Source organism: Diuraphis noxia, unplaced genomic scaffold, assembly GCF_037042655.1.
Source record: "Diuraphis noxia isolate RWA-SAM2 unplaced genomic scaffold, SU_Dnox_SAM2 contig0004, whole genome shotgun sequence".
In the NCBI taxonomy this organism is placed as follows: domain Eukaryota; kingdom Metazoa; phylum Arthropoda; class Insecta; order Hemiptera; family Aphididae; genus Diuraphis; species Diuraphis noxia.
Genome location: NW_028301714.1, coordinates 57,504,090 through 57,529,305, shown reverse-complemented (window position 1 = coordinate 57,529,305; position 25,216 = coordinate 57,504,090). Strand labels below are relative to the sequence as shown.

General features: G+C 26.6%; 3 protein-coding genes across 4 annotated transcripts; all 3 read left to right on the top strand.

The window, feature by feature from the left end:
* The first annotated feature begins 272 nt into the window (after positions 1–272).
* On the top strand, positions 273–5,407 carry LOC107169006 (kelch-like protein 2). 2 transcript variants are annotated; one of them, XM_089226280.1, is made up of 11 exons: positions 273–636; positions 1,242–1,401; positions 1,473–1,701; positions 1,778–1,953; positions 2,034–2,130; positions 3,620–3,776; positions 3,833–3,942; positions 4,014–4,310; positions 4,370–4,516; positions 4,582–4,831; positions 4,909–5,407. In XM_089226280.1, exons 2-11 carry the CDS (start codon positions 1,271–1,273, stop codon positions 5,079–5,081), a joined length of 1,767 nt encoding a protein of 588 aa, XP_089082406.1. In that variant the 5' UTR covers positions 273–636; positions 1,242–1,270; the 3' UTR covers positions 5,082–5,407. The 2 variants fall into 2 exon arrangements, with proteins under 2 accessions (XP_089082406.1, XP_089082407.1); XM_089226281.1 differs by lacking the exons at positions 3,620–3,776; positions 3,833–3,942 and having other exon boundaries at positions 275–636.
* Positions 5,408–6,696: 1,289 nt separating this feature from the next.
* Positions 6,697–7,816, top strand: LOC149056238 (kelch-like protein 3). Its single transcript, XM_089226279.1, has 2 exons — positions 6,697–7,062; positions 7,143–7,816. Exons 1-2 carry the CDS (start codon positions 6,950–6,952, stop codon positions 7,333–7,335), a joined length of 306 nt encoding a protein of 101 aa, XP_089082405.1. The 5' UTR covers positions 6,697–6,949; the 3' UTR covers positions 7,336–7,816.
* A 1,521-nt stretch (positions 7,817–9,337) lies between these two features.
* LOC149056237 (uncharacterized) lies at positions 9,338–11,763 on the top strand. The gene is made up of 6 exons (XM_089226452.1): positions 9,338–10,468; positions 10,608–10,686; positions 10,826–10,925; positions 11,177–11,296; positions 11,359–11,517; positions 11,598–11,763. The coding sequence occupies exons 1-6, from the start codon at positions 9,721–9,723 to the stop codon at positions 11,652–11,654; spliced, it is 1,263 nt and encodes a 420-aa protein (XP_089082578.1). The 5' UTR covers positions 9,338–9,720; the 3' UTR covers positions 11,655–11,763.
* The last annotated feature ends 13,453 nt before the right edge of the window (positions 11,764–25,216 follow it).

Sequence of the window (25,216 nt, the reverse complement as noted above, 5' to 3'; positions counted from 1 at the left end):
TACGTAGGTAGATACACAAAATAAGACATTGGCTATATAAATAGCCAGAATAATTAATTTTATACCGAGTGCGTACTAACTGCGTAAAGTGTGTATTGGATAAAAACAGGAAATCCACAATCACATTTCATTGTTTTCCATTCTCTATGTAATTATAATAATTATATAATTGATAATATTTAGATAATAAATAATTATTGGGTTTTTAACGTCTAATCTATAACAGTTCAGACGTTCAGTCTTCAGTGTTCACCATTGATTATAGAACAGTCTATTCTATAATCAATGGTGTTCACTGTTCCCCGTTCCCCTCTAAATATTTGGTATGGATAATTTATTTTTAAACACGAAAAACCCATAGTTGTTCGTATATATTTTAAACGTGTGTATTGGCCGAAGGTTGAAAATTTAAACACAGCTGTCGTAGTGTCGTGGTACCACTCGTCAATTAAATTATATTATTATAATATTATCAAATCTGTTTGGACTGCTTGTCTGTAGTCTGTATCAAACTAACAACTCGTAGTCAAGTACTAACGACGAGTCTTACACTGTTTTAAATTTTTTTGACGCGACTTTACTCAATAGTGAGTGCTGACTGCTGAATAGTAACATATGTTATCAATTATCATTGCGGTAACTATACTTACTTATAAAATAAGTATACATTACATTTATTTATTTATTTGTTATTATTTTTTTTTTACAATAAGTTATTTCTAGCTTGCGCTGTCTATACCTAGAGATATTAGGTATATTATATTAAAAAAATATTTAGTCGAATGCGCTCCTTATTGTATGATGCTGATGCATCCATATCTATTATATATTTAATTTTATATTAATAAGTAGAAAAGTGGCAAGTATACTTTTTGTTTAAATGTTATCAGTTATCACTTATACTAAATTAATAACATCAATAGTTTCGAGAAAAATTGCGGATCATTAAACAACATACTGAATATAGTGATATCAAACATGTGACCCGCCGCGTGCTTTCTCGTACAACCGGCCAAACATTTTCAGCGGGCCTAGTTTAAATCATATTTTATTTCTTCAAAATTAGAAAAAATATCAAAAATTAGGAAATTAATGAAAATAACGTTTGAAACGTCAATAATTCCAGGAATTATAAAATCTACAAAATGGCTATCTTTATTTTTTTTCGGAAATTATTATAATATTAAATATTATTATTAATAACTTTTTGTTGATTTCTCAAATTTATTAATTTTTATTAGCTTTTAAAAAGTGTGAGGTCTATAAAAACATGGATACAATAACTGACATGACAAATTCTGATCAAATTAAAGCTCTGAAATACAATGGAATTGAACCAAAACATTTTAGCAATAGTCGTCACTCTGTTTGTGTACTTGATGGCTTACAATCTTTACGCAGGTATGTTTAAAGTGTTTTTAACTGTTTGAAAATGTATATTTGTATTTTGTATCGCATTTATATTTTTATAGTTATGGAGTTTTATGTGATATTAGCTTGAAAACAGATGATGATTCTTTAGTATTTGGACATAAAAATGTTTTAATGGCCGCTAGTCCATATTTCCATGCAATGTTTAGGAATTTTGATGAAAGCAATACAAATCTTGTGAATATAAGAGATTTAGATTCTACAGTTTTAGAACTTTTGGTAAATTTTATTTATACTGGGGATATCATGGTTACCGAAGAAAATGTACAGGTATAAATAATTATTTGATTATTTTTTATAGACTCACATATAAATTATTTAAGTGCATAATTGTTGACTTATTTAGAGTCTGTTACCAGCTGCAAACCTCTTACAGTTAGACTACGTAAGCGGTGCATGCACTAAGTTCATGCAAACACGATTGCATCCTTCAAATTGTCTTGGTATCAAAGCATTTGCTGATTTACATAACTGTACGGAATTGTTGTCCATATCTGAAGCATACATTAAAAAAAAGTTTTTGTATGAAATATTTAACTTAGTTTTCTGAATATGTTATTTTATTGTATAAACAATGTTATAAACATGTTTATTGTTTACAGATATGTAGCTAAATGCGAAGAATTTTTATCTTTATCTTATAAAGAAGTCATTGAACTAATCTCCTGTAATGACCTATTTGTTCCATGTGAAGAAAAAGTAAGGAAACTAAGATTGATAGTTGTTGTATTGTTAATAGAAGATCAACATACTAACTTACCATTTAAATTTAAAATAGTTCTAGTCAGTTTATAAAAAATATTGTTTTTCGATCTTTTACGGGGACAAGATTGTGAGACTTAGGATGATCATATTTTAATCTATAAAAATATAACAATTCTTTATAGGGGATTTCAAACAGATAATTATTTGATCCAAAATGTGACTGCAAAAACTAATTGTTTATGCCATGCCAAACACAGTAGGTAGTGATTAAATATGTAGGCTATTATTTTATTACACATTAAATCAATTGCCCATCTCATATTATTTAATAATGCAGCGAATCCAAACCTTCAATAAAGTACATATTAAAAAAAGTAGTTTAGGAACCTTTCATTAAATATAGTTATACATGTATATGATTCCAGGCGTAGAATCAGGGCGCCCCCCTTGTAAGCTGTGTTTTGTTTAGGAAAAATGCCTTGTAAAAAGAATCAAAACTAATTTTAACACGTTGAGTGCCGTGGTCGACGGGTAGTCAACAATTGTCAATTTGTATAGGCATCTTATGATTATACGAGTATATGAGCGCTTGCCCACATATTATATTTTATTAGATATTTTATTTTGTATGTGAAATATTCGCCCTACCCCCCATAATCTCGGGCTGGATCCGCCACTGTATGATTCTTTGTAAATATTCTTTTATTATGAATTTATATTTCATATAATATATATATTTCTTAGTTTGCTATAAAGTGATGGAAACCAAAAACTGTTATAAAATCCTATTATTCACAATAAAAAGGATTAAGTGATTAAACATTGCAAAACATTCTTTGAATTTTTATGAAAGCAATTAAATAATTTTTGTTTGATGGTATAACATATACATATTAAAATAGTTAGGACAAAAATAGTTTAAGCTCCCCCTCACCGCCTTAATATCTTTTTTTTGTTTAAAAGCTACCAATATAAAATTATTATAGCTTAACAGTTACATATAAATATACATTATCGAATAACAAGTGAATGGATGAGAAAAATAAAAATAAAAATAAACAAATCAGTGCTTAAAAAAAAAATTTAAAAATATAATTATGACTAGTAAGGTTGTTGAAAATGACTTAAATCTAAAATAATAAAAAGAAAAAAAAAAGTAAAAAAACTGTTGAATAAATTTAAAAAAACAAAATCAAATTAAGAATCCAGCATTTTCGAAAAACTTCAATATGATAATAATAATGGATCTTGAAAAGGAATTAAGAATAATTGTTGGTTCACATGACATAATATTGTTTTTATGTATAAAGTGAAATTATTTTGATCGGGAACTAGAGAGTGATGGGCAATTGGCGAGAATGTTTCGTTGCCTGAGATTCTAGAATGACCTGGACCCACAAAAATTCGATTATTCCCTAATATCTTATAGGTCTAATTAAATATTGTAATATTTGAATTTTATTGTATCTATTCGTTGTTTTAGATGTTTGAATGTATTATTAATTGGGTAAATCACAAATTGGATTCTAGAAAAGATTTATTACCAAAATTAGTGGAACATGTGCGTTTGTCATTAGTTACCCTGGAGTACTTATTAAAAAATGTAGTTGAAGAACCTCTCTTTAAAAATAGCATTGAATGTATGTGTTTTTATTATCCTTTACTATGAATTTCATATAATTATAATATTTTTTAGGCAAAGATTATTTAATTAAAGCTTTACATTTCCATCTGTATAAATTAAAACCAGATATTACAATTCCACAAACAATTTGTTGTTCTAGAGAGCCTGCTGGTTTAAAAAATGTAAAACTCCCTTATGAATTTATCTAATTAACGTATCTAGATCATTTTTTTTATACATTTATTTCTTTCAGATTGTTCTAGTTTTAAGTTGGTCTGAAACAATAAATAAGATGTTAACAAACTGGTATGACCCAACAACTGATCAATGGGAGATTGCACCTGAAATGACTGTATGCCGTAATTCAGCTCGTCTGTCCATAATAAATAATCAATTCCTTTTTGCTGTGGGTGGTGTTTATATTAGTAATTCTCGATCTGTTGAAATGCTTGATTTATTTTCATTATCGCCAATTTGGGTACCAACAGTTAACATGTTAGTTAATCGAAAATGGTTGGCAGTTGCTGTATTAAATGATTGTATATATGCTGTAAGTTATACCAATGTTTTTCTTTTTATGTTATAAATCTATATTTTATTGATTATTAGGTTGGCGGATATGATGATGAATCAGAAAATAATTTACAGAGTGCGGAGGTTTTTAATATCAATATTCAAGAATGGCGAATGATTTCCAGTATGACAACTGAAAGAAGTTATTTCAGTACTGCAGTACTCAATAATCGTTTGTATGCGGTAAATAAATATTTTAATTTTTTCATTTAAATTTATACTAAACCTCGTTCAATTTAATTCTGTAGGTAGGAGGTTATAACGGTTCCACTTATTTGAAATCTGTAGAATGTTATGATCCTACACTTGATAAATGGACAATAGTTGCAGAAATGTCTGCATATCGTTCAGATGTTAGTGTAGAAGTCTTGGACAATGTAATATATGCTGTTGGTGGTGAAAATGACCTCGGAATTCTCAATAGTGTTGAGGCTTATAAACTAAGTGATGGTTATTGGACTTCTGTAGCTGATATGCATGAGTGTCGGGCTAATGCGGGTGAATAATTATTATTATAATTTGAACTAAAATTTTTTATAGCTGTATTTTATTTTAATCATTTATTTTTAATATAGGAATATTTGCTCTAAATGGATTATTATATATTATTGGAGGAAAAAATAAAGAATCTGATGCTTTGGATTCAATAGAAATATATAATCCAATCACCAATACCTGGTCTATGAAAAAATTGTCATCAAATGTTAACAGCATTTATGCCGCAATCTCCGTTAATAGGCCTGTTTAATCTAAATTTATTGATATTATAAAGACAATTGCTTGTAATCAGATAACAGGCAATAAGGATAGGCATATTTTTGTTTTTAGATGAAAATCTAGTTTTATGAATAGTGTTTTTTGAAAATTTCAAGTTTCTGTCAGTAATGTTCTATTGAGAATAGTTTTTATTTTGTTTTCTGTTAGTAGGTACCTAAATCATACAGCTGTATTTTTGTTTTTATTTAAAAGATTTTTTCTCAAGTTGTTAAACTGTTAAAGACTGTTATTTTTGCTTATATGAACATTTATCATAATTTGTTTAGTTTTTGATAATAAATAAAAACTTTAAGAATATGAACATTTTGTAGACACACTCACAGTGGCACATTATTAATTATTGATAGAATTGGTTTTTGTTGGAATTATAAACAAAACACCCTATATCATGTTGTGTATAAGTAATATGTTCACACTGTAGTTCAGCAAACGCTGACTATACATTTTTATAATACTATAGCAATTAATATGTCTTGTAGTGTAGCTGGTATACACAGTTAGTCGTTGATTTATATTACGCCTCATAACACTATTGTACATCGTATCATTATACTTATTACTATACTATTTATGTCCGATCTCATTATTATTTACCTTTAACTTCTGTATATCTGTGTACTTCAACAGTTTTTAACATAGTTAAATAGAAAAAAACGGTAATGGTCAATATTTAATAGTTTCTTGGCTAGGTTAGGTTTGGCAGGTATACAACACTGGGAATAATTCACAAATTTTTTAATTGTACTCCTAATTTCGTTACCTATAAAGATCATGCTTAGGTCTATAAAATTGACTTGTGCATATCAGTTCATGGTGGATAATATTATATTATATAATGGAACAATATAATAGCAAGAAAATAAAATAAATTCCAATTTTCAATGAGCATCTAAATATTTTGGTTGTGGGACACTGTATGGTCACCTAGAAAAAATTAAAATCGCGGACAGTTTGTACTATTTCAGGTAGAAAAAAATATTCATATCCCATAGTTTGTTACTACAAAACACAGGTAACAAACATAGATAAAAATAAGAAAATAGTTATTTAAAAAAATGCATGTTATATACAGGTTTCATGAATTTTCTAGCAATATTAATTACTGATTTGAAAATTACAAAAATCATATGATTTGAAGAAGAACACTGTCACAGGGCTAATAAAGATGCAATAGGAACTACATACTACTAATACAGCCCAAGCTGTACTAGCTGTAGTGTAAAAATAAAAGATAAACTTAGAATAATACTATGGTCCACATATTATAATGAATAATGATTAATATTCATGATAATTATATATAAAAAAAGTAGGTATATAAGTGATTAAATAATTAATAATATAACAAGTACTGACTATATTATTATAATATAAAACATATAGTAGGTACCTTCGATGTATGCTATTGTACGATATTAGATTAAATAAAATGTATAGTAGTATAATATTAGTTTTATGCAATATTAATTTGACAAAAGTACCTATTAAATAACACATTATTGGCGTTGATGACGTTCATTAGATCCAATTATTTAAGTAAGTACCTAATTTAAAATATTATTATTAATAACTTTTTGTTGATTTCTCAAATGTATTAATTTTTATTAGCTTTTAAAAAGTGTGAGTTCTATAAAAATATGGATACAATAACCGACATGACAAATTCTGATCAAATTAAAGTTCTGAAATACAATGGAATTGAACCAAAACATTTTAGCAATAGCTGTCACTACAGTTTTAGAACCAACTTTGGTGCATAATTGTTGACTTATTTAGAGTCTGTTACCAGCTGCAAACCTCTTACAGTTGGACTACGTAAACGGTGCATGCACTAAGTTCATGCAAACACGATTGCATCCTTCAAATTGTCTTGGTATCAAAGCATTTGCTGATTTACATAACTGTACGGAATTGTTGTCCATATCTGAAGCATACATTAAAAAAGAGTTTTTGTATGAAATATTTAACTTAGTTTTCTGAATATGTTATTTTATTGTATAAACAATGTTATAAACATGTTTATTGTTTACAGATATGTAGCTAAATGCGAAGAATTTTTATCTTTATCTTATAAAGAAGTCATTGAACTAATCTCCTGTAATGACCTATTTGTTCCATGTGAAGAAAAAGTAAGGAAATTAAGATTGATAGTTGTTGTATTGTTAATAGAAGATCAACATACTAACTTACCATTTAAATTTAAAATAGTTCTAGTCAGTTTATAAAAAATATTGTTTTTCGATCATTTACGGGGACAAGATTGTGAGACTTAGGATGATCATATTTTAATCTATAAAAATATAACAATTCTTTATAGGGGATTTCAAACAGATAATTATTTGATCCAAAATGTGACTGCAAAAACTAATTATAAACAATTAACACGTTGAGTGTCGTGGTCGACGGGTAGTCGACAATTATCAATTTGCATAGGTATCTTATGATTATATATGCGCGCTTGCCCACATATTATATTTTAACTCCCCTCCCATAATCTCGGGCTGGATCCGCCCCTGATAAATTTACAGTACAATATCATATACATCATACGATAAAATAATGTATTATAATCTGTTGACTGATATTTCGCAAACTGTAGAATTTTTTTTATAATAACCATGTATATATCAATTGTATTTTTAATAATATTTTAACGTCAAGTATTAAGTATTATATGGTACCAAATCAAGTGTTTGAAAGTTACAGTTTATCATCGAGTTTAATCTTATATAAATTTTTGTCTCGTAAAAGTAATTTGTTAGAAAATTAATTCTTTTAACAGTTTTAACAGTATTTCTCTACTATAACACCAATATGTACAAACATTATGTTTATTAAAAACATCTTATAAAAATAAAAATATATTCTTTTATAGTAAAAAATTATTATAACTTTTTGTAAAACTATTAATAAATTATAAAGCATAATAACGTAATATGGTATTTAAAAATATGTATGAATAAATTTGATGTTATTAAGTCGTTTTAATTTTGTTTTTATGTTGTTATTAAATATGGTTTGTAAAGGGTATATTATAAGGTGTATAATTTTAACAGACATGAGTATAATGTCATATTGTAATATTATATTATTATTTATTGATATTCGAAGAACGAATGTTTTTCACACAAATTTCATATTGAATTACTAATTGTACCATAATATTAGGTCAGTTTTTTATTAAATATATTATAGTTACTGGGTATTAAGGTGTTAACAACTGTTCAATTTTCTCACCACTGTTTCACGATAAACACGCACCATACAGATATTAATATTTTAATCCTTGTGCCTATTTTAGTTTTTAAATATATGATATTATACAATATAGCATTCTTTTTTCCACACGTTGTATCAATAACGAAATTTTTAATATAATCATTTACCAATAGGTAGCATGTAATAAACTTGAAAATATATATTTTAGTTTCGGTATAGATACTGAACAGTGAACAAGATACTTATATAAACATTATAAACTATTCCAGGAAATTATCGACGATCATTGTACGATCCTTAAATTACGTACTTTTACCGTCAAAAATAGTTGAAAATATCATTTAAGCTTACATATATATATTGAGTTTATAATATTATTAATTATTTTAGTCTATAGGAAATCATTTGGTAAATAAGGTACGTTTACTTTACATAATTTTTTTTTTTTATCAAATATACAAGTAAAACAAGTATAATAGTAAATTACAATATTATCATATTATATTCACTATAACATTTAACCTATATTTAATTTTAAATACCTGATAACATATTCACACTAACGGATTCAGGCGAACAAAAGGAGTGTAGTATGCTATTGTATATTAGATAATTTCCGATCTAAACAATCATCTTGGGAAATTAGTGTACCAAATTTCGAGTTCATTGATATAAAACGAGTGTTTAAGTTGTGACGGAAATTTCTCAAAAGCCTTTAAAACAAGAAATTACACCTTGCTCAAAATATAATACTTAAAATTTTTATATTGTATAATTAGTAGGTACGTTAAACGTTAGACAGGTAGATAATTTCTGTAATATAAATTTAATCATTCTATATTAAATATTTATCAAATTTATCTCAAATATATTTTATAATAATTTGGTTGAATTAAGTCTGAAATTATTTCTTGTAGTGTAGTAATTATTATAAATAAGTAAGTATATAAATTATTACTTAGTACCTATAGTTGGTAAAATTAAACATTTTAAGTGTTCCTGTTTCAATTTAATTTATATTCTTCCATTATAAATACTACATTACCAATGACATAAATATCAAATAATTTCCTAATAGTATATTCAGACATGTCATTTTTCAAACTTAGTGAAGTACAAACATATTTTATGAAATGGTCACACCAGATTGACATGGAGTAATTTATTTTCATTTCTAACTTAGTAAAACGTATGTCGTATATACCCTGCAGGTACGGCGTGTACGCGTTTCATGCTTTCGTAATCTACACTATTTTAATCACCGTGTTATACTTAATATCTATACTTGCTTTATATATTTAATAAGTAACTCATTAATTTTAATAGTAACTACAAAATATTTAATTTATTTATTTTAATTTTTAGATCGAATTTGTACAAATATTGATAAAATGAACTCATTGGAAGCAAACGAAGTTGCCATAAATTTGAAACTATTTAAGCTGTTTCGTTTTTATCATCTATTTGATCCAAATAGTAAAAAACTTTGCAACTTCAATGTTTACCATCTAGTTTGGTACATCATAAATTGTGTCATTGGTTGTATAATTATTTACGGATTAATGGGTTATTTTATTGAAATGGAGGATGTTATCGACAGCGTTTTTCACATTTTTCACATTCAAATATTGTTCTGTTACTTACTTTATTCTCTAAGTTTGCTTAAAATAATCACATTTTTATACAAAGCAAATAACGTTTGGGATTTACTTCGTGTCACTCGTATACATTTTTTGACGAGTACACAGTGTCAAACACATATTGGGATTCTCCTTAAACATCGCAACAAATCAATAAAAATTACGAATTTCATAAGTGGCTTTGGAATCGTGACCACCCTTGAATGGATCTTGTTTCCTCTAGTGCTTCGTTTGTTTCCAAAAAACAACGCAGAAGATTCAAATCGACGTTTTGAGAATATTTTTAACTTTCGGTTCCCGGTGACCATTGATCAATATAATAATTATTATTTTATATTTTATATCATGGAGTCATTTATTGCAATATTTATGTTATACGTATACGTAGTGATTGATGTCTTCTTTATTTCTGTCTGCTATGTCATAATAGCTCAATATGAGATAATCAAACGAGCTTACGAAAGTGTCAACTCTGAACTGAGCTCCAAAAATAATAATAGTAAGTCAATAGAAAGTATAATTATTTATTCCACCATGAGCCTGAGTGGCTGCAGTAGAACCACGTGTGGGCAATTTTTTTACACGGTGAATGATGAATATAATCGACTAACGAATTTAAATTGGATACCTATTTTTAGAAAACAAAAAATGTTATAATGTGAACGACAGTTATGATGATTTAATATCGATTCTGATGGACCAACAAAAACATTACGCGTTAGTATATCTATTTATATTTATATCAGTGTTAGAATAAGAAATTTATTTTATTTTATGAAAATCATGATGTTAAAATCTTAAAATTAATTTGATGATTTTTAATTTAATTATTAATTAATTTATTTTTATTTTTTAGGAAGTTAAAATTATTTTATTCTACATATAAGCTTATAATTGTATCAACTGTTGTAATAAATTCGGGGTCTATAATCATTTTAACATATGCGTCTGTTGTGGTAGTACAAATTTAATAGTTTAAATAAAAATTTACGATAATCGGTGGATCAAGGGTTATTTTATATGGGATGTAACGATTCTATTATTGCTTATAAATGATATAATTTCATACCGAACAAATATAAATGTTAACACGGGTCATGCGAGTGTCTTATATTGCCTTAGTTCTTAACACCCTAGATCCACCTATATGTGTATAATATCAATTATATATGTATTATGTACCAATGAATAATTATTGTGTTAACAGATTTTCACTTCAACAGAAATTATACCAATTTTTAGTATAGTCAAGTTGATATCAGCATTTGCATACATGTTTTTCGTTTTATTTTTCCTATGCTATTTAATGGAACGTATTAACAATAAAGTAAGATTAATATGATTAAAATCTAATTGAGTTTGTTTAACGGTGCATTTCTTTTCCTGCAGATAGAATCCGTCCAACTCGGGATGTATAGTTGTAATTGGACAGCGATGAATATAAAAACAAAAAAATTGTTGTTGTTTTCCATGCGGATGCACAATGCCAATAAATTAAAGATTAAAACAACACAAAAAAAAATTATTAACCTACAATTATTTAATAGCGTAATATATTTTAATATCATACTACAATATGTAATAATACAAATAAGAATAAATTAAAAATAATAAATTATTAATTCCAGGTAATGATGACATCCTATAACATCGTATCAGCTATGTTGAATACACGTTCTCAATAAAATAAAGAAGATTTAATAATGTTAACAATATTCCTATTCCAACCATAATAATTTTGTTTAATATATTGTTTTAATTATTATTAATAATGCCGATTTATTATAATTCTTATGTTCCATTGATACCTATATCAATTGTGTTTTAATCAAAATTTCGTTTAATTTATAAGATTCGAAAATTGCATATTATAACAACATTTATCAAGTGCCTAAAATTCATCAACCAAAATAATTTTCCAAAACATTCTCTATTTTGAATTTCACAAAATGTTTATTGTTTATCGTATAATGAAACTTTGTAATTTGTATTATTATTATTAATAGCCATAAGGTATTTACTAAATGATTATATTTTTTCATAACTACAAACAATTGTTTTTGTGACTGTCGCCTTCTTCGGGAGCAAAAAAATATACTCAATCTTTAATTTCCAGGTTTGCTGCAACATTTTGCTAGTTTGTTTTATGATTAGGAAAACCTAAAAATATTTTTATTAAATCTAATATTTATTAGATACCTACCAATCTTCATACATTTTTTACAAATTACACCATACTGCATGGTATATTAATATTAATTGTTATAATTTTCAAATCATCATAATTCATCATGATCATATCTTTTAAACTTATTCTCGTTAGTATTCAAAGTTAAAAACTCAAATACTATACTCGTTTGAATTTCAATTTATAGATAGGTACGTGCATCGCCATTTAAAAAAAATAATTTAATTTTCAATTTAAATAAATTCAAAAGGATTCTAATTTGAATAAAATAAGTTGGTATCATCACTGGACACTATATTATATGAAAATATCTAAATATTTGAAAAAAAGGATCTTTTAGTATATCCCTAACTATTTAAAATTTCCAAAAATCAATATTTTAAAACTATTATAGTACATGCCACATGGTAAATTCATTATTGAAAGAAAAATGAGAACTAAAATGCTTGATGAATTATTACATAGATTAATTGAGTGATAATAATAACTTATATTAATAATATGATATATTAGGTATATCTATAAATCTATAATGCCTATTATTTTTATCACAGCAAGTAGTTTGTTTTATTTACACATTACACGGACAACAGAACTCGACTTAACCCCACTTCACATAACGTCTGGTTCTGATTTTTTTCATTCAAAGGTTCGTATATAGTTTCTTTTTCTCACTCACAATTATTAATACTTTACCTAACCAATTTTATTTTACCCAAACAACGAATAACACTGGATATTATTATGGTATGCAAAATACAGAAAATATCAATTATTTATCAACCGAATTGCGTAGTACATACACACAATATACCATCATTAATTGATCAACTGTAGCAATTCATCCATTTGGTTGCATTATTGTAAAATGTAAAAGTTCACAGAAGTTATTTGTCAGGCACACGCAAGTATTTTATCGTACATATATATCATACTAATATACCTTATCTGTTACCAGTCTTGATTAGTTGAGTGGTAATTGAGAACGGCATTCGGAATCATTGTTAAGTTTTCTGAATTTTAATTCTATAATATTATACTTTTAGATTCTGAACGCAGGGGCGCCATTTGGGGGGGGGGGAGCAGGGTGTGCAAGTGCAAGTGCAATTTATTATTTGCTATTGGCCTAGGCGTCACTGATACATGGCCTTGCCACCTTGGCCTTCAGTTTTCCTATCTTTAACTTTATGGTTTAGGTCATAAACTGCTTTTAATGATTGATTTGTATTTTCTATTTTTATTTATGTTCTAATTTCAAATATAGGTACCTAGCTATTAATTAAATTTATGCGTTAAAAAATTTCAAAATAGTAATAGTTGAATGGTAAGATATCTAGTACCTGAAATATTAATATTTAATTTATTAATTTGTAATATTTTATGTATGAAAGCCAAATGTTTTTTGATAGTAAAAATTGTATAGAAAAAATACGATGAGAAACGTTTTATTGACAATTGGCCTGGCGGTGGGAAAAAATTGGCCTTTTTAATTGCATGCACACCCTTAAAAAAAACTGAAGTGGCGCCCCTGTCTGAACGAAGTGAGGATTGTATTGATTTTACAATGATGTATGTTTTTTTTGTGCCTGTTTTCATGTTTTGGAGTAGAACTAATGTTTTGAGGTTTGACTTCATTCCCATTTTGAAAAGGAAAGTTCATCTAGTTAGTACTTTTGGAGGTCAAAAGTAAAAAATTTCCAGTAGTTTTCAAAAGCGTCAGGAAAAACCTTAAAAAAGTAACGAAAAAATGGGAATATTTACGCTTAATGTTCAGTTTTTGACAAAATCGATTTTTTTTATAGTAACTCAAAAACGAATCATTGTAAATAGGTACTTGAAATTTTCACCAAATTTTTATATTAGCGTTATTTGTTTAAACATTTTTACAAATATTTATTTTTTTAAATTTTCAAAATATTTCAAATTTTTAAAGTTATTTATAGACAATTTAAATTTTAAATTTTTCTAAGTTTTGTTTTTGAATTGCCTATAAAAAAAATTTAATTTCATTATCAATAAACATTTATTGTTTTAAAAATACAATAATTCCATACACGTGATGCACATGTCTGAATATTTGCCTATACGTTACTTTTTCAGGAGTTGGACGATTCCGGAATTTTTATGTAGGTAATAGGCATATTACCTATAAATTTACATATTAAATTATATAGCAGGTATAATTTAATATCAATGAATATTAATTAAACACGGAATTACAAAGACAATAGACAACTATCTAGGAACGGTTTTTTAAATTCCTAATTATATTTTAACTTTGAAGATAAAACATTAAACAAACATTAGTATCACGCGAATGTGAGTCATTAACGTTTGTTTTATAACTTAGGTATTTAACAATAAAAATATAAACATTAACTACTATTAACATATGATATCGTATAATAGCTAACAGGAAAAAAAGATACTAAAAAGTTATATAGTAATTAAATTATCATTGAACAAATGGTTAATCAACATCTATTCATATTTCGTTTATACAGATTAGATATTATGTACAAGTAACTAACATTTAAAATATAATCTTTATTTAATGGGTATTATTGAATGAAAAATAAATTGAATTTAAATTTCAATCTTTAATTAATTAAATCGTATAAAATACGACCGAGAACAGAATTTACGATAAAAAACTTAGTTTATATCTTCTATCCAACATCGCCATATTTAATATTTTTATTGACCGATTGAGTATGATTTTTAATTGTTGGTACTGGTCCAAATAAATTTCAAAATACATATAAAAAGATAGCTGACCTAAGAAAATGGCAAAGTCGTTTTTTAGTCTATTGCAATTTTTAAGCCATGAATATACGTTGAATATTAGTTTCTTGTGTAATGAAAAAGGTAGGTATACAAAGGTAAATAATATTCATGTTTGAATTTCAGTTTGAACTAATATCCAATTCTATAATGTGTATTGTATAATGTTCAATAAATAAATAAAAGTGTATATTATAATATTAAACTTGTAAATATTCTAATTATTTTTTAGTCATTATAAAGTATGGGACGATACAGCTCAAATATTTGGCGTAAAATATAAATCTGAGACAAAAATAAAATATCTAATTATTAGGTGTAGAAAACATGTATCAAACTAACTTTTATCATAATTATTTCTATGATATTTTTTTTTACACGTAAGAGTGTAGGATTATTGTTCGATTCCATAATATATGTAATGGGTTTGAAGTTTATGAGGCCATCTTTAATTTTTCAATTAGTTACCTATACTAGGTAAAAAAACACCTAACTATAGTTTGCACCAGTAGCTTTATTTAATGTATACTTTCTCACAGAAAAAAAATCACGTGGACGTCAAATACATACATCACTTTACCTCGCAACAGGAATAATTACAATTATGTCATTCATAATTATACAAAGAAAAGCTTTAACGTTTTATAGTGTTGATATTTGTAGAAAATTAATTTGAGTTTTTTAAAAATTATATACTACACATAAATTATTATATATTATACTTAATTGACAATTTAAAAGATTATTACATTAATTAGATGATGATTTTAGTTTTATATTTTATTATTTAACCATTCGATTTTATACACCAGTTTGCATTATGTATTGCATAAATATTAAGCATAGAAAAAATTTGTATTTATTAAAATTGATATTTTATTAATGTGAAAAAAATATGTATTAAAATTATTTAATTATATTAACTTATTTAATGATTTACATTTTAAATTGTGAATTATACAAGAATGCATTCTACATTAACTGTTAAGCACTGATCATTATTTTTCTTGAAGAATACATAATAAAAAAATTTAAAAAACCTTTAAGTATAGGCTATATGGCTAAAATGTTCAATATCAATACCATTTTCGTATAATTTACAGAATCTTACTTTACTCATATTCTCATCTATATAATATACCTAACGTTGGTATAGGATATAAATATAGGTACAACTTTAAATAGCTCAAGCAGAAATGTCCATGTAAGATGTAAGTAGTAAACGATTTGTACTTGGTAAGTACTATATATGCTAGAAAATAAGTAAGGTATGAATTATGACGAAGTAGTTAGGTGCCCAACTACGCGGAATGTTTTATTTTTTAATCGAATATGATTTTAATCAAATATTTATATCCTGGTTATTTCATATCATTTTACAAAGTATAATATATACGATAAATTACCATACACAACATTTACTCTATTATCAAATGTACATCATTCGTCATTGTTTGTTTACGTTTTGTTTACTCATTGAATGGCGTAGGCATAATAAATAAATATTATTAATTTATTAATAATCATAGTATAATATATTATAGAATATAAATACGAAAAAATATGACAATATTATACTAATATAATACAAAATGACAAATATTACCTTAATAGACAAACAGTGATTAACAGTACATAATCTAAATACTATATATACCTACTTTATTATGTACTATCTAAAATTTGGCTTATGATGTAGGAAGGTATATCGTTCAGCCTTGATTTTTATCATCGTGATTATACCTACCATACATGTGTACCTGTATACCCAATGTATGATAGTATTATTCATGATTATAACTCTCCGCGTTTCTTATCACGTCTGATGCATGAATAGCCGAATAAATATTATTGTTAAAAACATTTAAATAAGTATTTAATGTTTAATGCATTCATGCATTGTGTTTACAGTACGTATTATTATATTGATATTATACAGGTATCTTGTATACTGACAAGTGATAACTACTGCAATGGTACTATAGTCAACAGATGTATAGCACTAACATCAGCATTTGAACGCGAAAGTCAATTTAACTATTTCATTGTGTATTGTAATCTTCAATTCACATGATTCATATTGAAGAAAAAGTTTTCAGATCGAAAATATAATTATTGACTCGCAATCTATTTTTATTGAGAAAATGAATATTATATTATTTAGTTGATCTTATATATAGTTATATACAGTATGAGACTGAGTTTTGATTTTAATAATCCCCGACCAGTCTACTTTACTCGCACTTTTTGGAGACGTCACTTGCAATGGAGTATTTTGAAATGGAATATATTCATACCAAATTTTACATTTGTACCTATACACGATAAGTGTCGAGATATGACAATTTTAATGTTTAAAACTCAATGAAGAAAACTGGGCACCTACACAATATAAAATTAAAAAATAAATATTAATTTATTACCTTTTTTTTTTTTATAAGGAGAACCCGCGGCAACATAGGCCATTGGGTGTGGGGTGTTGCGGTAGGGGCTATTTTTGTATATTTGTAGGTTGTTAAGAGGGTTGTAACACGTGTTTGTGTATGTGTGGCAAGGATATGTTGCTAAAAATCCCGGGTGGTCACCCATCCGGGAGCTAGCAACTGCGACAGGTACATATACGCTCGGTGTGTTTCCGCAGATTGAGCGTACGACCGCGCCTCACCCTGCCACATTATTTATTACCATTATACTTCAGTTAGGTTAAATTTTTTTTGCATATACAAACCTTCAACTATAATACAAACATTTTTTTTTTTTTTTTTTTTTTTTTTAAATATTTAAGAGATAATATATAATCTATACAATTTAGCATAATAAGTATATGTGAAAAGAGTAGTTATACATGAAAAGACTTGATTAAGAAATCACCCTATGGTAACCCTATAAAATTGAAAAGATTGGAAGGTGGGAGTAAGAAGGCAGGAAATTTATTAAGCAGTAAGTAAGGTACACATTTTTTTTTTTTTTTAATTTAAGAGATCTCTGCTCCATCTTCTTTTTAGCCTCCTACGAGGGTTTTCCGGGAGCGTTAAGGAATTTAGGCTTTGAATCAGTGGATTTTCGTGATTGTTTAGACGTGAGAAAAATCGTTTGTAAAGATTACAGATTCTTCTCTTACAGAATTCATACGTAGGTCGTTATGAAGGGTAAGATTAGATATGTAGGGTTGGGCGTTTGTGATTTTTCTTAGTGTTATATTTTGATATGCTTGAATTTTGTTTAGGTTCGTTTTTTTGGTTGTACCCCAAAACTGTAGTCCGTATGACCAAATTGGCTTTAACAGTGATTTGTATATTAATAATTTAGTTTTTAAGCTTGAACATTTATTATTTGTAATTAAATTTTTAAGTGAGCGGGAGCGAGAGTTTAAAATTAATCTTTTTGATTTGATATGTTGGTTCCAAGTTAGTCTTTTATCTAGTATGATGCCAAGATATTTTACTGAGTTGGACATAGGAATTGGTATATTGTCAACTGTGACAGGCGGACAAAAACCATGTTTAAGAGAGAAGGTAGTGTGAACTGATTTACTGTGGTTGAGTTTAATTCTCCATTTGGTATACCATTGTGAGAGAAGATCAAGAAAGGATTGCAAATTGGCTGAGGCTGTAACTTTTCATGGATCGACATTATAGCTTTATCATCGGCATAATCGGCGACTAGGGTGTCTTGCGAAATGGGTTGATCGATATTGAAAAGAATAGGCGATAAAATGGCTCCTTGGGGTACTCCTGCATTGATTGGGGCTAAATCAGAAGTGCAAGACCCTAGGCGAATTTGGAAATATCTATTTGTTAAGTACGATTTAATAAGAAGAAAAAGTGACGAGGGGAGAAAATTACGAAGCTTGAATAAAAGGCCATCATGCCAAACACGATCGAATGCCTGGGATATGTCTAGGAATGCACAGGTACAGTATTGTTTGCGTTCGAGAGTTGTTGAAATAGCATCAACTAGTCGATGTGTTTGGTGGATTGTACTATGGTTGGTACGGAAACCAAACTGAGATGGAGGAAGGATGTTATTGGTGATAATATATGGGGAAATGCGCTGAAGTATGAGTCTTTCACAAATTTTTGAAAGGAACGGTAAAAGGCTTATAGGCCTGTAGGAATCGGGAGAGTCCGGTGGTTTATTGGGTTTGGAGAACATAACGATGTGGGAACAAACACCTAATCGAAAATAATAACTTCTATATAAATCATCTATGTTGAATAATGGAGATATTCGAAAAATGTTTTATTTTATATCATCGGAATTACCTGATTTTAGAATAGTTGTTATGGAATTAAATTTTAATGCAGGCGAAAATCATCGAGAGAACGCCTAAAAAGCAAAATAAAAAAAAGGAAGTATGATATACTGTATCGTAACTTGAGTGGAGTTGGTAAACAAAAATAAATAATATAAATAGTTACATGAGTTTTAAGACATTAATCGATGTATAAATGTTGAATCCCATTTTCACTTTTTTAGGATTTGAATTTTGAAAAATCCTTTCTTAGTGGTTGTTTATGTTGTAGAAGGAATATTTGGGCAAAATGTTAAGTCTCTAAACTCAGTAGTTTTGGCTGTGCGTTGATATCTCTGTCAATCAATTTATCCTTTTATATAATATTATGTATATGTATATGTATATATATTATATATAGTGTTATTGAACTTAATAAATAAATAAAATTGCAGTTAACTGTAAAATTGTTATTTAAAATATCGTTCAATTAGGACAATTATTTATTTATAACTCAAAAGTGGCTATAAGCTATAATAACAAACGCATAATATTTAGTAATTAAGGTCAAAGACTTTGACTTTAAATAAATATTTTTTATTGAATGGGCCCTAGGGTAAATAGTTAAAATGGGCTCCATTAAGGTGCCAAAAATGTAACACAATAAATAACCTAAAATATTTTTAAATTGTATAAATGTTACAGATGAAAAATTTAAAAACAATAATTGTAATTAATACACATAATATAATATTTAAAATTTCCATAAGTTGTTTTTATATTTAACCAAAACAATTATTAAATACTTTATACAAATAATAATATACATTATGAATAATACACATTATTAAGTACTCTTATTTAAAACATTTTTTCTTGAATTGTCACAATCAAAAGTCAGTATAGTTTCTTGAAAATCAATTGATGTTAACAAATCATGTTGAGAAGATAATATTATAAATTATTTTAAGGATACTTGAGTCTGACTAGTTCTAAACTTATTTTTTATGCCAACTTTGAAAATGCCCACTCGGTAGAACAATTTGCGACAGAAATTGTTAAGTATAATCGAATTGCAATTAAATTATTTAGAAATGCATCTTTTATTTTAGTTTCTTCAAACCATTCTAATATTTTATGCACATTTGAAGCATAAATGGTGGCTTACTAAGATACGAATATTCTCTAAATTGAACCAACTCATTTTTTATACAAGGTTCTATGTCATATTTATGCATAGCAATGAAATTGTCCATGCTTAAGTAAAAATCATTATCTGGCTGGTTATTTAATTTGGTGATAAATAAAAAATGCTGAGATACATAGTTATATGCGGTTATACTTTTATCTAGTTCTGTTACAAATTCATCTATTAGAAAGCATTACAGGCATCAAAGTGACTAGACCACCGTGTATTACTTAACGACTTAAGAACATTAGTTGATTTTTACTATTTTAGATTCTGAACGAAGTGATGAATGTATTGATTTTACAATGATGTGTGGTTTTTTTTTTGTGTCTGTGTACAAAATAACTAGTCGAAATAATGCTTCAATTTCAAACTTGGTGGGTGGTTTCCGATGTAAAAGTGAATATCCTTGGTGCATTATAGAGGTCAAAAGTAAACATTTTCTAACAGTTTTCAAAAAAATCGAGAAAAGCAAAAAAAAAATGACAGAAAAACGGGAATTTTTACGCAAAACCAGTTTTCGACCAAATCGATTTTTTTATATGGTTATAATTCAAAAACTAATCACTGTAAATACTTGAAATTTTCACCAAATGTTTATGTTAGTGATATCTATATACAGTTTAATTTTCACAAATTTTTGACTTTTTTGAGTTATTTATAGACCACTGAAATTTTCAATTTTTTTGAGAATTTTTTTTGAAGTGCCGGTAAAGAAATGTTGGACGACCAAAAAAACTTGAAAATTTAATACAAGGTTCCTTATGAGTTGTTCTTATTGTAGCTAAAAAAAATTATAACTCGTAAGTCATAATTTTTTTTAATAAGCGTTTATAGTTCAAATTTTTACGAAATCTGTCGAAAACGCGAAACTTTGCAAGTAATTTTGAAGTTGAAAAATCATAAAATTTTTTGTGTTTATAACTAAGGATTAAAAATACAACACTAAGTTTTCTATTAGTTTTCCTTCAAGTAGCTATAGAGAAAACTCGAAACATCACTATAGGAAAAATTGTAAGTGCGTTTGAATTTTAAATTTTTACGAAATAGCGTAACGATAACGATTTATCCTCAAACGATTTTAAATATTTGTTATTATTCAAAAAGTATAAGTTTTAGATACTAGATAGAAATTCATAATTCTGGGGGCCTATAACATTGTGGGCCCTGTGGACGCGACCCCTCTGGCCTCCTCCCCTTAGTCCGGGCCTGACTTTGAATATTTCGATGTGGTGCCAATTGCGTGTATACAGGGTGTAACAGAAAGACCTGACCAAAAAAAAAATAAAATATTATGCCAATTCATCGTATGAAATTTTTTTTAATATTAAATAAATAATTTTAGAAATATACTCATGTCAGCAAATTCTCAAAAACCCTAAAAAATAAACTACTTGATTTAGATAAATCTTTTTACCATCAAAATTGTTTTTATAATCAGATTCACAAATAGGCTATTTTGAATTTATACAACATTTTTTTAGTTAAATTAAATTTTTTTTTTATTTTCAGTACTAAAAAATAAAAAAAACATAAAAAAATGTATTGTACAATGTACATGTAGTGCAAGGTTCATTTAATGAAAAAAAAAAAATATTAATGTGAGAAAAAGTTAGTCCAAATGCCAGTTCTATATCAGTTACACCTTGTATAGAAACTATAATATTATAATATTATAATAGTCTATGGCAGCGGTTCCCAACCTTTTTAGTTTCGCGGACCACTAATTTTGTAAAAAAATATTTGAGGCCCACCCATAGCATACCTATATACGTTTTCATAAAATTATAATATATATATATATACATGTATATGTAGTTATTAGGAATAAAAAATTTAAAAAAAATTGTTTATTAAAAAAAACTTAATTATATTATGTATAATATTTAATATTATACCTATGGCTCGCGGCCCATGGGTTGGAAACCGCTGGTCTATGGAATATTAGTTTCGATTTATTTTGATTTATGAAGAAATTTAAGTAAGATACAATTTTGATTTGCGACTTTATCATTCCTAATGGACCGAGTTAAATATTGTCATATAACCGTTAAACCGGTTTCAATCTATGTTCAATTTTAGATTGTATAGAGATGTATATAATTGTATTTTATGGTAGGGCAATAGTATTCAAATATAATAAAATAATATATTAATTATTAAAATTTCTGGTTGAAAAATTATTCGTCAAGGCCACAAGTTGAGCAATGTATTTTTAATTTTAAGACTTGTTATATTAATTATTTCAGATATTATAGCAATATAACTCATAAGATATAAGATATTTAAGATATAAAACTACAGATAATGCCGACGCGGAGGTATTTTATTTGCTTGTTTACTCTATCTAGTGTACTAGTGTCTGATACACAGGTTTCTCTGATAAGTGATAAGTGATAACCTACGTATCTTGTGTTACAATTATTAGTAGTGTTCTGTTTTATGTTCTTTGAGTTGATATTAATCTGCTGACTGCCTATGACTCTGAGTTAAATATGGCTATTTATTATTTAGCTCATTAAAAGAGTCTAAAATTACTTATAAATAGCATCATGTGTGCTGAAACATTTTATGATTATAGAGAGAGTCTTCAACACTTATATCAAGTAGGTAAGATGGATATTATATAACTTTATTCAATGGTCGGATGGTCTCTATATTATTGAATATGGTTTTACACTAAAGTACTAAACATTTTTTATATTCCTTAAAATAACTTTAGATTGTTGTCGTACACTAATCCGTTTGCAATTATAATATTATAATCGATAAGTACTTAAAATAAAATCATAAAAACCTTATTAATGAAAGTTACAAATAATTTTTAATTTACACTTAAATATAATATGAAGTAATTTAAAAAGGCTACAAGACCATTAAGTACCTATCCAATACATTTGACAATATTATCGAATTTGTGTCGTAAATTATTATAATTAGAATTTTTTTTAGTTTTTACACGATTATTACTTTTCGGGAGTTATTAATACGTATTATGGAGATTAGTAGTACGAAATTCTACATATTATGATTTTTTTTAAATATTTGTATATTTAATTACTTTTTTTTAACATAAAATATTTACCAACAAATAGTAAAATAATAAATATATTTAAATAAAAAATAATAATATGTAAAATTTTTGGTAGACCAAGATTTATTAAATATAAATGCTCATAAGTCATAACTCATAAGTAATAATATTTCAGTATACTAACATTTATTTAAGGCTGGCGTAAAGAAAATTAAGCAAGGATAATCGTGTTTTTATTTATTTTATTTTTCAACTTACATGAGATAGGGTTGTTCTTAATTGTCATAAATTATAAGTTATAATATACAGTTGAATTGCGATATTATCGCCTGCTTATATCGGTGCACACCATTTAATTATATATAATATAAATACACACACACATATATATATATTTTTTTTTTTTATACATAATAATTGCGATAAATGTTTTTTATTGTATCATTATTTTGAAATGTATTTATTTTTTAACAAGTAGGTATTATTATATACGGTAATGTGTACACTTTACAATCAATGATAATATGAATTTTTTCAAATAGATGTAAAGTCATCATTGTTATTATTGTTATTAACGAGCAAGAGATTTTCTTTGATCAATTTTGAATTTTCCATAGGTATTAGTATACCTACCCACTATCCAGTGTATGGTTTTTACTTCTTTACACATGTTTCATCAAAAAAATAAATAGTATAATAATATCAAAGTATTTTTATACAATCATTCCTTCTTGTATTTAATCAATAATAGTTGTATAAATTTCTTATGGAACAGTTTGCTCACTCTTTGAAGAGTGCAATTATTGTCAATTGTCATGATACACTTGCAGCACGTCTTTAAAAAAATGTTTTCTGAATATTTATACCTTTAATATTTATTTTAACCATTTACACATATAATTAAATTTATTTAACAAACTATTAGCAGTAAAAATTAAATAAGGATTTTAACCATTGTCCATATAAGTGAATAACATTTTATTGCTCGACCGGGTACATAATAATATATTAATACTATACCCATTAAAATAATGATGTTTGTCAATTAAATCAGACGCACTTGGTATGTATCACTAGCTTTAAATGAATCGACAATAATACGCAATAATAATTAAATATCGAAAACATTTTTTTTTTTAACGAGTTTTAACTTGTTTTTTTTTAACTGGTTCCAACGAGCCTTTTACAATAATTTTCAAAATACGGGCATACCGCAAACATAATGATGAATATTTATTTTAGCAGTTTTGAAATTATTTACATAATATAAATATTTTAGATACACCGATGCCATAATATTTTTAATAATGCGGGTCGACAGCCTTTCAAAATTCGAATAGACAGTAAATATTAATTTATTCTTGATTTTTGATTTGTATAGTTATACAATACAGTGTTTGTTACTAAAAATAATTGCTAAATGTTTTCAATAAAGTAATGGAGGTTAATGATTATAAAAAATAATTTTAATAATGAGTTAAAATAAGCCTCATTAAATATTTAACGATGTCTTTCAGTTGCTTTGGTTCTTTATTTATTTGTTTCGTTAAACCTAGTTGATTGTCCAATATTTTAATTGATCATTTCATATTTTATAAGGTATAACAAATTATAGCTACCTATTTATTTTAGTTTATACATTTAACATAATACTGTATAATACTAGTAAGTACTACTAAGCAGGAATACCTACTAATAATATTCGATGAATTTTTTAATCTCATGGCTATTTCTAATGCATCAATATTGATTTAAATTTATACATTGGTATTGTATTTCAAGTTTTGAACATTTATCAATCTTCTGCTACAAATGCAA